The sequence below is a fragment of the Macrotis lagotis genome, chromosome 5 (genome assembly GCF_037893015.1).
Source record: "Macrotis lagotis isolate mMagLag1 chromosome 5, bilby.v1.9.chrom.fasta, whole genome shotgun sequence".
In the NCBI taxonomy this organism is placed as follows: domain Eukaryota; kingdom Metazoa; phylum Chordata; class Mammalia; order Peramelemorphia; family Peramelidae; genus Macrotis; species Macrotis lagotis.
The window spans coordinates 241,403,304-241,418,430 of record NC_133662.1 but is presented as its reverse complement, the minus strand read 5'-3'; the positions used below and the strand labels follow the sequence as shown (position 1 = coordinate 241,418,430).

General features: G+C 43.0%; 2 protein-coding genes across 5 annotated transcripts in view; one reads left to right on the top strand and one right to left on the bottom strand.

The window, feature by feature from the left end:
* The window catches only part of CPD (carboxypeptidase D), a 63,972-nt gene extending 61,074 nt beyond the window's left edge, over window positions 1-2,898 (bottom strand). For all 4 annotated transcript variants that reach the window (XR_012468782.1, XR_012468783.1, XR_012468784.1 and 1 more), the window contains exon 1: window positions 2,129-2,898. Coding sequence is in view for 1 of the 4 variants with exons in the window: in XM_074189140.1 (XP_074045241.1) it covers window positions 2,129-2,883 (755 nt within the window). In the remaining 3 variants the exon portion in view is untranslated. The remainder of the gene's footprint in view (window positions 1-2,128) is intronic.
* Window positions 2,899-6,369: 3,471 nt separating this feature from the next.
* Window positions 6,370-15,127, top strand: part of TMIGD1 (transmembrane and immunoglobulin domain containing 1) — a 56,223-nt gene continuing 47,465 nt past the window's right edge. Inside the window, exons 1-2 of the mRNA XM_074189132.1 lie at window positions 6,370-6,499; window positions 14,300-14,426. Of these exons, the coding sequence (XP_074045233.1) occupies window positions 14,411-14,426 (16 nt within the window). The 5' untranslated portion in view covers window positions 6,370-6,499; window positions 14,300-14,410. The remainder of the gene's footprint in view (window positions 6,500-14,299; window positions 14,427-15,127) is intronic.

Below are 15,127 nucleotides of genomic sequence, written 5' to 3'. Positions count from 1 at the left end.
TGGGCAAGGGAATAAAAGAAATGAAGGTGATATAAAAAGTAATTTTTAAAAATATGAATCATCCTAGTTTGAGGTGAACATTGTACTCTGTCCATGTCAATCAGCTTTCTGTTATATTCATTGTGATAAGAGTGGAAAGTGCGCTCTAAAAATCTAAAGATTAAAAGGTTCTGGGTTCATATTCCATCTCTGTCTCTTATGTATGACCAATGTATTTTTAAACAAATGACTTTGCCTCTTTGGAACTCAGTTACCTCATCTGTCACATTAGACTAGATAGGCTCTGGGATGCTTCCTAGGTCTGAACCTTTGATACTGTTATTCTCCACAGAATCCCCACAGGTGAAAAGGAATAAACAATTCAGAAAATCTGAATTTTCCACATTATTTTTAAGGTTGGCTTAATGAATCTTTCATTTCAAAGTATATTTATTATTAATATATACATATAACTCCATTTAAATAAACACAGATACTATTTTCCCAGAAACAACCTGATGCAATAAAACTGTCACTTGTACCCTAAAAAGACACAAGCCTAGCAAACTACAAGATAAGACTACTGATCCTAGGGGACATAGGTGCCCCCCATGAATCCTATTTCCTTCCCTAATAAAGGCAAATTCTTTTTGATTTCTGAGTGTCACTGAAACAGCACAAATGTCTAGTGGAAAAAAGAAAGACTGGGCCAACAAAGCTGCCTTAGGCAGAATCAAGTGCCAGTTTTGCAATGGGTGACCTTTGGCATGTCATTGCTAAGTGTCCGGGACTGTCCCCTCGCCCTGGCTCCCCACCGGGTTCAGATGATTCCTCTCTGCCTTCAAGGTAGTTCAAGTGCCACCTGATCACTAGGATCATTAGGCACCAGTCCAAGATCAAGGTTCTAGATCCAAAATGAAGCTTGTAGGGCAACCTCAAGATAAACTTGGGCTAAGAAATGTCATTTCAAGATTACTTATAATGGGGGGGAGGGGGAATTAAATACTTTAATATTCTTTTCTCTTTTTTGCTTAAATGCTATGCAAATTTTCTATTAATTTGATCACTTCCGGTATTTAGGAAAGGATTATCCCTTGTCAACCATAGAAACACATGCGTCATATTTCCTATTCAGTGGTCCAGCACCCACAGCCAGGTAAATCGAAAACAGAGCTCTGCATTAAGCACTAATGGGTAAACAAACTATCACAGAGGCAGGCAGGGATCTTCAAGGGGCCTGGAGGGGGTGGAGAGCAGTACCACAGAAAGGGCAAAGGATCTAGAGTCAGGAGAGGGCTTTACAATTGTTCTCACAACATCTGGGGATGTAGGGGGCTTATGACTGTCCCCATTTTGCAGCTGAGGAAACTGAGGCAAACACAAGTTAAGTGATTTGCCCGGGATCACGTGGCTAAGTATCTGAGGCTGCCTGACTCAATGCCCCCAAATTGTATCCCTAGGCCTGTTTCCTCCTCTGTAAAATGAGGCTCTGATGGTCTCTAAAGTTCCTTCCAGGTGTCTTATGATTTTATTAGTCAAGTAATAATGATTTATTGAGAGCCTATTTATGCTAAGCGTAATTATCTCCTTTCTCTTAAGGAAGAAACTGCTTCTGTCTCAGCCAGGCCCAGGAAGCCTGGGGAAGTTTCTGAGCCCACCAGCCACAGAGGCCCCCTGAATGGTTCACGTCCAGCGGCTGAAGAAGCAAGGCTGGGCCAGGAAGGGATGCTCCGTCCACCCTCCGAGATGGCCGGGGGGGGGGGGGGGTGTTCCATCTGGAAGGAGCCTCTGATGTGGGCATCAGACACTGATCCATAGGGGGGCCAGCCCGGGACTCTTGGTCCTGGGCCCCTTGGGGCACTCTGTCACACCGGGAGGTCTGCCACTTGGGCTCAAAGGCACATTCAGCCGTATATCTGGCTTGGGGGTCCCCTGTACATCCCCAACCTCCCGACAGAACGCATGCACGGCCCCAAGGAAGCCCCCCTCGGCAGGACAGCCCCCTCCCCGCACACCCCCGAGGTGCCTGCCCCCGGCCCGGCCCCGGAGCTGCCCAGCCCAGTCCCCGGCCCGGCCCCGGAGCTGCCCAGCCCAGTCCCCGGCCCGGCCCCGGAGCTGCCCAGCCCAGTCCCCGGCCCCGCCGCCTCACTTGTTGCTGCGGATCCAGTCCATGACGGCGCGCACCTCGGGCACGTCGTCCAGGGCCGGGGGCCGCCCGCTGCCGAACTGGTCGGGGAAGCTGCGGTTGAGGTCGCGGCCGCGGCTGTTGTAGCGGCCGGTGCGGCCGTCGGCGGCCGCGGGGTCGCAGCGGCCCTCGCGCGCGCGCTCGAAGCCGTCGGGGTTGAGGCTGGGCAGCAGGTGGAGGTCGGTGGCGTTGAGCAGCCGCACCAGGCGCGGGTCCCCGCGCGCGTAGCCCGCCGCCAGCTCGCGCGCCAGGTACACCAGCACCTGCCGCGACACCGTCTCGTCGCCGTGCATGTTGCCCACCAGCTTCACCTGCGGCCGGCCGGCCACGCGCGGCCCCGGGTCCGGCCCCACGGCCGCCGGGTCCGGGCCCTGCGCCGGGCCGCCCAGGCCGGCCGTCAGGCGCAGCACCCACAGCGGCCGGCCCTCCAGCGAGCGGCCCAGGCTGTAGAGGCGGCCCAGGCCGGGCCGCGCGGCCGCCAGCAGCTCGGCGCCCAGCTCGGCCTCGTGGTAGTAGCGCCCGAAGGGGCCGGCGCGGTCGGGCTCGGGCGCCGCGGGCGGGGCGGCGGCCGTGGCCGTGGCCGTGGCCCCCGCCTTCTTGATGTGCGCCGGCCGCGCGGGGCTGGGCAGCAGCAGCAGCAGCAGCAGCAGCAGCAGCGGCGGCGGCGGCCCGGACGCCCCGGCCTGGCCCGGGAGCGGCCGCCGCCCGCGGCTCCACATCCTCGGCGGCGGCGGCACAGGCGGCGGCGGCAGCGGCGGAGCCGATCCCCGGCCTCCCTCCTTGCCTCCGGCCCGGCCCGCCCGCTGCCCTCCGCGCCCGCCTCCCGGGCCGCGGCCAATTCCGGAGCCGCCTGGGCCGGGCGTCACGCGGGGGGCGGGCCTCCTCTTAAAGTCGCCCGGGGCCGCATCCCGGGGGAGGGGAGGCGAGGCGAGGGGAGGGGGCTCGGCCGCCGGGCCGCCCCGCCCCCGCCCCTCCTCTTCCCTCCTCCTCCTCCCCCACTCTCTCCTCTCCCTCATTCTCCTTGTCCTCCATCCTCCACCACCTTCCCCTCCCCCTTCTTTGCTTCTCCTCCCTCCCTCCTCCTCCACGCTCTGAAACCTGCGAAATTCCCAACTTTTCTGTGCCTCCTTCAATGACTCCCCCCCCCCCCATTCTGTCCCCTTTCCCTTTAGAAGTAAAGAACCAGAGAACAGAGAACTACTGGCCTGGAAGAGACCTTGGTCCCATCTCCTCTGTGCACAAATCTCAAGTCTGCCCTGGCTTGCAGATCTCCAGGCCTACTAACCCCGGCCGTGGGGAGCCTCCTAGTGAGGCTTCTGGCCTTGCCACAGTGGGCGGAGTGCTCAGGGACCACCCAGCCCTGTCCAGGCCTGAACTAAATCCACCCGACAATCCCCCGGGCTTCCAGAGGAGCAGCCCTAGTTTGGAGATCTCCAGTGATGGAGAACTCACTACCTGAAGGACGTTAGTCCGGTCTGTGCTTGACTACCCCCACCTTTTTAGTTTTTGCAAGGCAAATGGGGTTAAGTGGCTTGCCCAAGGCCACACAGCTAGGTCTTTACCAAGTGTCTGGGGTCACATTTGAACTCAGGTCCTCCTGCCTCCAGGGCCGGTGCTCTATCTACTTCACCACCTACCTGCCCCCACCTTTTAAGAAAGTCACTTCCTTTTGCGTGGAGGAAGGGGGATAATTCCACCACTTTTCCATAGCATTTCTCTTCATTCTTTGTCCTCTATCTCCTTTTCCTCTTAATAACATTTATACAGCTCTGAAGCAGCTTCCCAGGCTAATTCACTTAAACTTGTCAATGTGCGCATCTGTCTTGTGGTCTCAGCCTCATTAGGAAGATGCCATTATGCTCAGTTCACCTGCCTACCTTCCCCAGGAGCTCCCTATTTTTAGCTGGCCTTGGAATGATATTTGGTTAAGTAGCAGGTGTGATGTGGCTAGCTGCCTTTCACTGCAGGGTGGGGCTGTTTAAAGAGACTTCTAGAGGGACTGGAGAAGACATTGTCACAGGATCTAAGGAAGGGCTTTTTCATCTTGGGAGACGATGCCTTTACTTGGAGAAATGGCAAGTCTGTTATTGTTGTAGTTTGCCCTTGGTTCTCCAAGAAGACCGTGACATCAGGCGTGTGATGCCATACAAGGGAATTAGATTTAAGTGAGGGAGGGCTGTGCAAAGTCACTAGCCTCACTTTCTCCTTCCAGAAATGGAAAATCTAAAAGGTACCAAGTTGGGTGTGACCACTGCTCATTTATTTTCTATTTTTCTCCAGAGCCAGTTTTTTTTTTCAAACAGCTTTCCATTCCCTGAGCTATCATTAAACCCCATTAAATGACTGGTGATGAATTTTCACCCGACAAGGTTCCCCAACCTGTGTAGCCAAGAAAGTATAAAGCTGAAAGAGCCCATTCAGTTCAGTCCCCTCAATTTACACATGAGGAAACTGAGTGCCAGAGATTTCAAGGTGACTTGCCCAAGGTCACCCAGTAGTAACACTGACAGAGTTTGAACCTGCATCCTCTGACCCCACAGCTTTCCACAGCATCAACAGTATTGGAAATGACATCAGCCTACTTGGACTGGAATTCTGACATTTCCAAACTGTAGGAACATAGGATACTCTCTTGAATTTTCTCAACCTCAGTTTACTCATCTGTAAAATGAGAAGTGATAATAGTTTAATAAGATTAAAGATCTGGAACTAGAACCTAAAAGGCCATCTAGTCAAGTGAATGCAAATTTCCTGAAGGCAGAATCTTGTTTCTTGGTTGGCCTTCTATCCCGAGCACCCCAAGTATAGAATAAATGCTGTTGATTCATCTATTGATTGGTTGATTGATCTATTCATTGATTGGTTGCCTAAGGTCATATAGGTAGTAAGCCTCAGAGAAGGCAGACTTTCCAGGTATCAGGCCAGATAGTTGTGATAGAAGTTACTAAAAAAATGTTATTGAAACATAAGCTATAATTATTTCTCATCAACCTTGTGGTCTTGGGTGAGCCACTTCCTTCTCAAAGCCTCAACTTCCTCATTTATAAAATGAAGGCATTGGACTCCCTACTCTCTCAGTTTTCCATTCTAACATTCTGTGAGCTGGAATAGGTCATTTGGGCCACCCAAGATGAGGAATCCAGGCCTGGAAGAGAGGTGACTTCTGCTCACCTAGGAAGGAGGAAGTAAAGCCAGAATTTGAACTCAGATATACTTTGTCTTACTTGAAGGTTGTATGAGAGTCTTGCAATGATGGAGAGCTAGCAAGTGAGGAATTTCAATCTTTTCTTCCATTTTGTTTTATCTAAATTAGATTGCAAGTAGTCACTGAGTTTTTCAGCATGTCCATTGATCAGTGCATAGTCAGTTATCTTGAATGCTTAATCATTGAAAGACATGTTGCCTAATGTGCTTATTTGGCCTTCACTCTCAAAGAGGATCACATAAGAAAATTGGATTTGAGTAAGAAGGTGCTGTGCAAAATCACCAGTTCTTACTTTCTCCTCTGGAGCCCTCTGGGTCCAGTGACCAGATATGGATCAAGATGACTGAAGAGGGCCCTGCTCTATTGTTGTCATTGTCATAGTAAACATATATATATGCAAATATGCATGCATGTAAACATACATGCATATATAAATATCCAAATCAAGGGTTTATACAACTTATTAAAGTCATGGCTAGTGAATTGGCCTGGAGTCAGGAAATTCAAATTCAAAAGCCTCAGACTTATTAACAGTATGACCCTGAACAAATGACTTAATCTCTCCCTCAGTTTCCTTATTTGTAAAATGGAGATACTAATAGCACCTGGATCCTAGGATTATTGGAAGGATAAAATAATATTTGTAAAGTGTCTTGCAAACCTTAAAGTGTTAAATAAATACTAGCTATTATTATTATTATTATTATTAATTTTATTTTTATCCTGAAATGATTTATACTTATCTTTTGATTTTGATCACTATTCCTTCTCTTCTGGCACTGCATCTCCCACTTCCTGACTTTTGAGCAAGCTGGCCCCAAGGCCAGCCCCCCCAGGCCCTCTCTCCATTCATATTGCATTCACTTCTTCCCTGAAGTATCCCATCTCTACCTCTCTGCTTACATGTTATGCCCCTCCAGTAGAATGTAAGCTCATCAAGGGAAGGAGCTTCTTTAATTTTTTTCTTTGTATCTCCAGCCCCTGCTGCCTATGAATAAGAAAACAAAAACCCCAAATGCACCAGCTTCATGGAAGGAATCTCAGAGACCTTGTGATGCAATCAGTGCAATATACTGTTGAAGAAAATGGGTCCCAAGAAGTTAGATGACTTGTTCAAGACGACACAAAGAGTAAGCATCAAAAGCAAGATTTAGATTTTTAATTTTTTTTTAATTTTACAAAAGTCTTCATTCTATTTGGTTTTGGTTCTGGTTTCCAGAATCCAGAGGCAGCTCAGTGACGTGGTAGATAGAGTGTTGGACCTGGAGTCAGGAAAATCTAAATTAAATTTTTATTTCAGACACTTCCTATGCTTTATGACCCTGGGCAAGTCACTTTAATTTCTGTTTGCTTCAGTTTTCTCAACTGCAAAATGGAGATAATTATAGCCTACTTTTGGAGGTTGTCATGAGGATAAAATGAGATAATAATTATAAAGTATCTGACACATAGTAAGAACTATATAAATACTAATTATTATTATTTTCTCTCCCTACTTTGAAAGAGAAAGGAACAAATAACAAATATTCATAGTCAAAGAAAATTAATTTCCCCATGTAAATATAGACATAAACATATACATATATATATATATATATATTTATATATATTTGTGTTTGTGTCATTCCAAAATCTGAGTCCATCCCCTCTCTATCAGAATCTTGAGATCTTGCTTCATCACTGGACTTGTGACATCATGGCTGGTCATTGTGTTTATCAGAGTCCCTAGGTTTTTCAAAGATGTTTGTCTTTACAATGTAACTGCTATTATAGAAATTATTTTCTTGGTTCTGCTCACTTCACTTTGCCTCAGTTCATACAATTCTTCCAGGGTTACCCTGAGGCTATCTCTTCACTTCTAATAGCACAGTTATTAATATTCCATCACATTGATGTAACATAATTTGTTCAACTATTCTTCAATTGATGGGCAGTTCCCACAAAAAGAAGTGCTGGAGATATTGACATATGGTTCCTTTTCTTCTTCCCTGGACCTCTTTGGGGGGTGTTGTGATTATTTTAATCTTTAATCTTAGTGATTTTAATCCTAGTGATATTTTAAAAACAGGATTTGAACCAGTTATCTCACAACAGAGGCTCTTCTCTTATTACTGTTCAGTACTGCTTCTGTCACATTGGATTAGGTTGGGTTGGATCCAAACCTTATTCAAGCAAAATAATAGAGCAGAATAGATGTGAAATGTGAGCAAACAGGTATAAGAAAAAAACGTTGACATGATTTAACATGAACCTGAGCTGTGGGATAGTCACATTCCTGTCAACTGAGTACTTGGGAAAGGATTCACCATATTTGGCCCTTTTCATTCTACAGACCTTCATCTTTAGGAGTTAACACAGCATGAACTTCAATCAAGGGGACCCAGATCCCCACAGCCTGCATGACTGAGCATCAAAATGGAAACAGAGGGTTTGTCCCCTTAATCCTGTCTCTCTGCTTAGTATTTTTAAAGTCTGGTGATGGGCATCCCTTAGCTTGATCTGCTAAAGAGAACTATTGGCTCTGCATAAAAAGGAATTCTGAAAGCTCAGGAAAATTCAAAATAGCTTATGGAAAGAGACAGGAGTATTTGGTTATCACTATGCAACATCACCTGAGCTAAAGGGAAATGTCCCTGAAAAATCTGCATTAAACCATTTTCTTTAACAGGAATTCTTGTGAAATTGCTTTCTATAAAAAAGTCAATAACTATATTTTAATATAATTGATCTCTTTTGTAATACTGTGTATTTTATATATTTAAAGGCATTATTCTGAATGGACCCATCACACACACACACACACACACACACAAACACAATTGAGCAGTTCACAACATTACTAACAGTGCATTACTGGGTCAGTTTTCCCACATCCCCTCCAATATTTGTCATTTCTCTCTCTCATATTAACCAATATCAGAATTGCCTTAATTTGTCTTTCTCTAATCAACAATGATTTAGAGCACTTTTTCACGTCTATTGATAGTTATCTGAAAACTACTTTAATATCATTTGACCATTTGTCAACTGGGGAATGATTTAGCAGTCATTTTTTTAAAGGAAGCCAAAGGCATGCAAAGATAAAAATGAAACAGTCCCTGCCTTCAAGGAGTTTATAATCCAAACGAGGAGACAGTATCTAAGTAGGCAATTATATGTATCAAATGAATACAGAGTAGCTTGGGAGGGAAGGCACTCATAGTTGGTGAGAGCAGAAAGTTTCTTGACAGATTTCTAGGCTCTTTTTTTTAGCATGGCATAATAATTCTCATTTTTTCTATCTCTATTATTTGATTTTGAAAATTCTTTTTGAGCTCTTCTAGGAGTTCGTTTGGGATCTGAGACCAATTCATCTTTTATCTTTGAGGTTTCTCATATAGGCGTTTTGACAATGTTGTCCTCTTTTGAGTTTGTGTTTTGATCTTTCCTGTCATCATAGTAACTTTCTATGGTTAGGTTCCTGTGTTTGTTTGTTTCTTGCTTGTTTTTCTAGCCTATTCTGTGATATTGCTTTAGAGGTGGAGCTGGTCCTGCCCCAAACTTCTTGAGCTGGGGCTGGAGCCCTACACCTGAAACATGTCTTCTCACTTGGGTCAACAGGGTCCAGTTGCTTACCTGCCGCACCAGAGATATGGGGGACTGACTGCTTACATTGCAACTCTGGAACTATGGGGTCGTGATTATTGACTTAAGCTGGGATTTGGAGCTTCCATTTGGCTTGCTGAAGTGTATCATGCCACTGACCTGCCCAGACACAGTGAGGCAGACCTTTTCTGTCAATCTTCTAAGTTGTCTTGGGCTGGAAAATTGCTTCAACCAGGTCTTTTGTTGATTCTGCCACTTCATATTTCATTTTGAGGTTTTAATAGTTTTTTTGGAGGTGAATTTGGGAGAGTTCAAACATTCTTGACTTATTCTGCCATCTTGACTTGGAAAAGTTCCCTAAATACCAAATCTAATTATCTTTACTTTTTCTCTCTCTCTGCTTTATTTAACATTGTTGACCACTGTCTCCCCCTAGATCCTGTCCTCTTTTTTTTCTCCCTTGGTCTTGCTACATACTAGTTCACCTCCTCTTCTAGTCCTTAATGATTTCTTCCAAGCTACTCTTGGTACAGAATTCTTCGTTGGTAATAATAATAAAGCTAATCTAGACATATCCATCATTCATCTCTCCATTACCTTTGGGGTGCCAAGTGTCTGAGGCTGGATTTGAATTCAGGTCCTCCAGCTCCAAAAGGCAGGTGATCTATCTACTGTGCCACCTAGGACAAGTCAGTTAATTCTGATTACCTCCCATCCAGAGCCATCTCCAGTCATCCTAATATGTATATATATATATATATATATATATATATATATATATATATATATATATATACACTGGATTCAGATGATTCCCAAGGAGAAAGTGAGGTTGGTGACTTAGCACAGCCCCGCCCCACTCAAATCCAGTTCATGTGCAAGTCATGGCATCACCTCCCTGATGACATGGTCTTCTCTGAGAACAAAGGACAAACGATAACCTTTGGGATAAGCAACAATTTTAATTCTTCAAAGATTATGGTTTTCCTTGATTCACATCCATATAACCTTGCCAGAGTGTCAGCATTTATAATAGACACAGTCCTGGGTTTTAGGAAGAAGTTTGGGAGCATGAAAAGTACCTTGAAATTTCCCAGATGTTATCATGCCTCTTCTCTCCCTCTTATTCAGTTCTGGACTCAGGCCATTGACTGTCTGATCTGTCTATCCAAGTTGGGAGTACTGATAGACCAGTAAGATATGGGGGTTAGATCTGAGAGTCTTTCTGGTTCTAAGATCCATAAACCTGTGTTTGAGTACTTTCTATTAAAATTGTTATTGATATCTTTTCTTTCATCATCTTCCAAATATATTTCCAAATATTCCAAATTTCCAAATGTATTACTCCCCTCCCTAGAGAGCTAAACTTATAAGAAAGTAGAAAAAAAGAAATAAGAAAAAAATAGCAATTCAGCAGAATTGACCCACATCTCAACTATCTGAGAATACATCCTCACCCATAGGTTGCTCACTTTTTCAAAGAAGGATGAAAGGGTCAAGAAATCTCTTCTTTTTTGTGTGAAGATATCTCTTCTTGAAGCCAAGTTTGATCATTATATTTACACAGCATTTAATTTGGGGTTTTTGTCATTTTTCTTTCCATTGATGATATTGTAATATTGTATATTTTGCTTTTCTGAATTGGCTTTCTTTACTCTGGGCCATTAGATTTAGAGTTATGATTTAAGTATAATAGATTTAGAGCTTGAAGTTACCTTAAAAGTCATTTTTAGAGAGAGGGAAGAGAGAGGTTAAGATTTTCCCAGAGTCACACAGCTTGTAAACTCTGAGGCAGGGTTTGAACCACAATCTTCCAAATTCAGTTCTCTCTCTCTCTCTCTCTCTCTCTCTCTCTCTCTCTCTCTCTCTCTCGGTTTTTGCAAGGCAATGGGATTAAGTGAGTTGCCCAAGGTCACACGGCTAGGTAATGATTAAGTGTCTGAGGCTGGATTTGAACTCAGGTCCTCCTGATTCCAGGGCCAGTGCTCCATCCGCTGCACCACCTAGCTTCCCTCAGCACTTTATTGCTTCAAGCAATTAGCAGACAGTGGTTTTAATCCATAAACCCTAAGATTTTGGATGCAGCTCTTCTGCTGCTGGTTTCATCGCTGTCCTCCCATGCTTATTGGAGTTCTCTATATTTACCATTTCTTATAGCAGACATGCCAAAAGAGAGAAATGATTACTTCTCACTTTTATTTAATAATTAATTATTGAATCAGAATCAAGGTTTTTTTTTTACCCTTTTCTGTTTCCATAACTAGAAATCAACCCGTCTGAGAAATCTTGAACAAAACTTACCCAGCCAGAAAGGTTAAGATCTAATCAAAGACAGTAAAGAAATTCCAAGTTTAGGTGATTGGATAGATTCCTGTTCATTGTATTTGCTCAAATTTTAGAAAATGTGGATTCTCCCTTTTGTCCTATGAGTGATATGGATATTGATAAGTCTGTTTGACCAAGATGGGTCAAGACCTTTATTGGAATAAACCCAGCTCTCATTAAAATATTCGTTCTCTTGTTACCTGTTAAGCAGTCAGAGTTGATTTCCATCCTCAGGTGTATCCCACTTTTCAAAAGACTTTATACATATCCCAGGTTCTACAGGATGAATCTCTTTGCCTACTGAGGGGACAATGAAGTGGCCTTGTTAACTGCTTTCTAGAAGTAGTGAATAAAATTTATTACAGAATACCCAGAAATTCTGCCTTTTGGAAATTTTCAATTATATAAATATAAGGTCTTGGGGCTCATGAAATCCTCAGTACTCCAGAATGCAACCAGAAGCAGATTAAAATGTCTTTGGGAAATATTTAACAAAATAAATAAAAATGCAGTAAAACAAATAATAATAATTTGTGTTTCTTTTTCTAAGTCGGTATGCCACCACAGGGATCCTTATTTGTGATTTAGTGGCCCCGGTCTATTTGACTTTCACATCCCTGTCTTACAGCAAAGCAATAGGTCTATTACAAAACTAATTTGATTAGTAATTCCCAATTGCTGGGAACCCCTTTTGTTTCCAATTCTTTGCTACCACACAAAGTGTTGCTATAAATATTTTAATGTGTTCATATAACACTTTTCTTTCTCTTTTTGATGTCCTTGGGGTCTAATACATCATAGATAGAAAGCAACTTCAAAGCATGCATCAGTCATTCATTTGTGGCAGGAAGGAAAGATTAACCAAAAAAAGTCCATTCATCCACTGGTAAGTATGGATGTGTCCGGGTTCAGACCTGTACCACCAGTAAGTCAGCCAGGAAGATCAAACTTTACCAACACACAGACAGATACCAGTTCAGCCTCCCTTGCCTTCCCATGATCTCTCCAAAAATCTCCTGATTCCTATCTAGCTGCCTGCAAAACACCATTAGACATTTGGGGGGCTGCTGGGTGGCACAGTGGATAGAGAACCAGCTCTGGAGTCAGGAGGACCTGAGTTCAAATCCAACCTCAGACACTTGACATTTACTAGCAGTGTCACCGTGGGTAAGTCACTTTACCCTGATTGCCTCACTGTCCACTGAACCCAGATGGTTCTGGAGGAGAAAGTGAGATTGATAACTTAGTACAGCTCCCCTCATTCAAATCTAATTCATGTTCTTGTCATGGTGTCACCCCTCTGGTGTCATAGTTTTAATTGGAGAACAAAGGGCAGATATCATCAGCCTCTTTAAACATTCATTCTTTGATTCTTAAAATTTTCTCATTTTTTTCCAGAAGAATTTAACATTACAGAAACCATTATCCACTGGTAGGGTCAACTTAGAACAGACTCAGTTGAAAAGATTGAAGGGAGTCTGAAAGTTCTCTTGGAAATAGGATGTAGAATTGGGGCAAGCTCAAGAGGAGAGAGCAGGAGTGCCAATGATGAGCTTTGCTGACTTCATGATTTTGGAACCCAGGCAACAGAAACCTGGGCAGGCATAGACAATTTGGTCCTGCCTGAGAGTCAGGAAGCCTGGGTTCTTATCCCAGACCTTAAACCTACTATCTAATCTTTTAACCCTCACCTAACTCAGCCTCATTATCCTATAAGACTAGAGACATCTCCTCCAGTTCTGATCTCCATAGGAACATGCATTTAACTGGGCATACCCTTTGACTCAGCAACATCACGACTTGGTCTGCAGCTCAAAGAGATCATAAAAAATGGCAAAGGACCTACAAGCTGTAGTATTTGATTGTGATGGGATATTATGGAAAATAACAAGCAGGAAGATCTCAGAAAAACAGGGACTTACATGAACTGATGCTGAGTGAAATGAGAAGAACGTGTGTGTGTGTGTGTGTGTGTGTGTGTGTGTGTGTGTGTGTGTGTGTGTGTGATGATCAGCTATGATGGACTTAGTTCCTCCCAGCGGTTCAGTGATCAAGAACAATTCTAAAATTCTTAGGCACACAGAGCAAGAACTGATAAGTCTGCATACCGATTGAAGCACATTAATTTTCATTTTATTTTTCATAGCTTTTTCCCTTTTATGCTGTTTCTTCTTTCATACCTAATATGAAAATAGGCTTTACATGATTTCACATATATAACCTTTATCAAATTGCTTGCCATCTTAAGGGAGGAAGAACATGTGGAAATCAAATTTTATTTAAAAATGAGTATTAAAATTATCTTTTCATGTAATTAGAAAAAAATAAAATATTATTTTAAAGGAATATAAGTTTAAGAGCTGAATGGAACTAGAGTTTTCTTATCTAAGTTTATTTTACATATAAACAAACTTAAGCCTAGTGAGGTTGAGTGATTTGAGCAGGGTCATACAGATAGGAAGCGACAAAATCTGGATTTGAATCCAGGTCCCCTGACTTCAAATCTACCTTTATGTATATGATGATGATATGTATATGTGATGATAGTCACCTCTGAGCTGCTCATCTCAAGAAGATGATTGTAAGAAACAGTAAGATAATGAATGTAAAAGTACTGAATAATCCATAAAGGTTTTGAATAATAGCAATAGTTATAGTAATAAACTAACATTAAGGCTTACAAAGCATTATATATATAATGTATATGCATCATCTCTCTCTATATATATCAATTTATCTCTCAATGATTTGATCTTCAGAAAGACCTTGTGAAATAGGTGGTATTATTAGCATTTTCTAGAATTCCTTTGATGAAATGTCAGATACTGAAGATGAAATGTCAGATACTGCTTTTGGAAGGATCTTGGGTCCCAGTCTATAACCAAAAGTTTTCAGTGTCCTCAAGTGAGTTGGAAGCCAGAATTTTCAATCTGATCTTGATAATAAAAATAGATTCAGATGAAGTAAATCAAGAAAACCTGTTCACTGATGCCTGCCATTTCCCTTCATTTTTTTTCCAGGGTCCCTTAGTCCTCTACCAGTCCCTCCCGTTCACATAGAGGTGACTCTGGATTTTCAGAGATTATGCAAGGGGATCATCCTGTCACCTGATGCCAACTCAAGAGTGAGCAATGAAGATGGAGAAGGGTAAGAAAATGACTCGGGACTGGGTAGAGAAAGGAAGATGAGAGGGAGAGATCTATAGGAATATTAGTATGGGGGAAGTGTAGAATAATGTATGTTTACTCTGGGTTCTAATGATTTAGCCCTCATTGACCAACCTACTATAATATAACATTACCTCAACCACCACCTTACTGTAATATAATATCCTAGCACTGCAAAAGCTGCAGATAGAGACTCCAGAGCTTGGCACAATGCCTGATGAGTAGTAGGTAATTAATTAACTTCTGCTTGACTCTCTCTAAAGTGCAGAGCCAGAGGAATTGAGCCAAAAAATTAATTTGCAAAATGGACGTTTTAAGTATATAACTTGATTGCCAATTTGATTGTTATAATAGCTCATGCCTCTCCTAGTTCCTAAGGAAAAACAAGAAAATATGGAATGTTGTCTCCCAATTGGAATGTAAATTCCTTGAGGGCAGGGAACATGTTTTGTGCCATTCTTTGCATCCCACCCATCCTCCCCCCTTTTTATAGTTCCTGTCCCATAGAATGAATTTCATAACTACTTAGTGACAACCTTGCTGGGTGTCAATTTTTTCATCTCTAAAATGAGGGGTTCTATTGTATACTGTGGTCCCAGTTTAAAGTCAATGAGTCTTGGAATGGATAATTCATCTGTCTAAAATCAGAACAGGATATACTGACATTGCAAAAGCTAATGG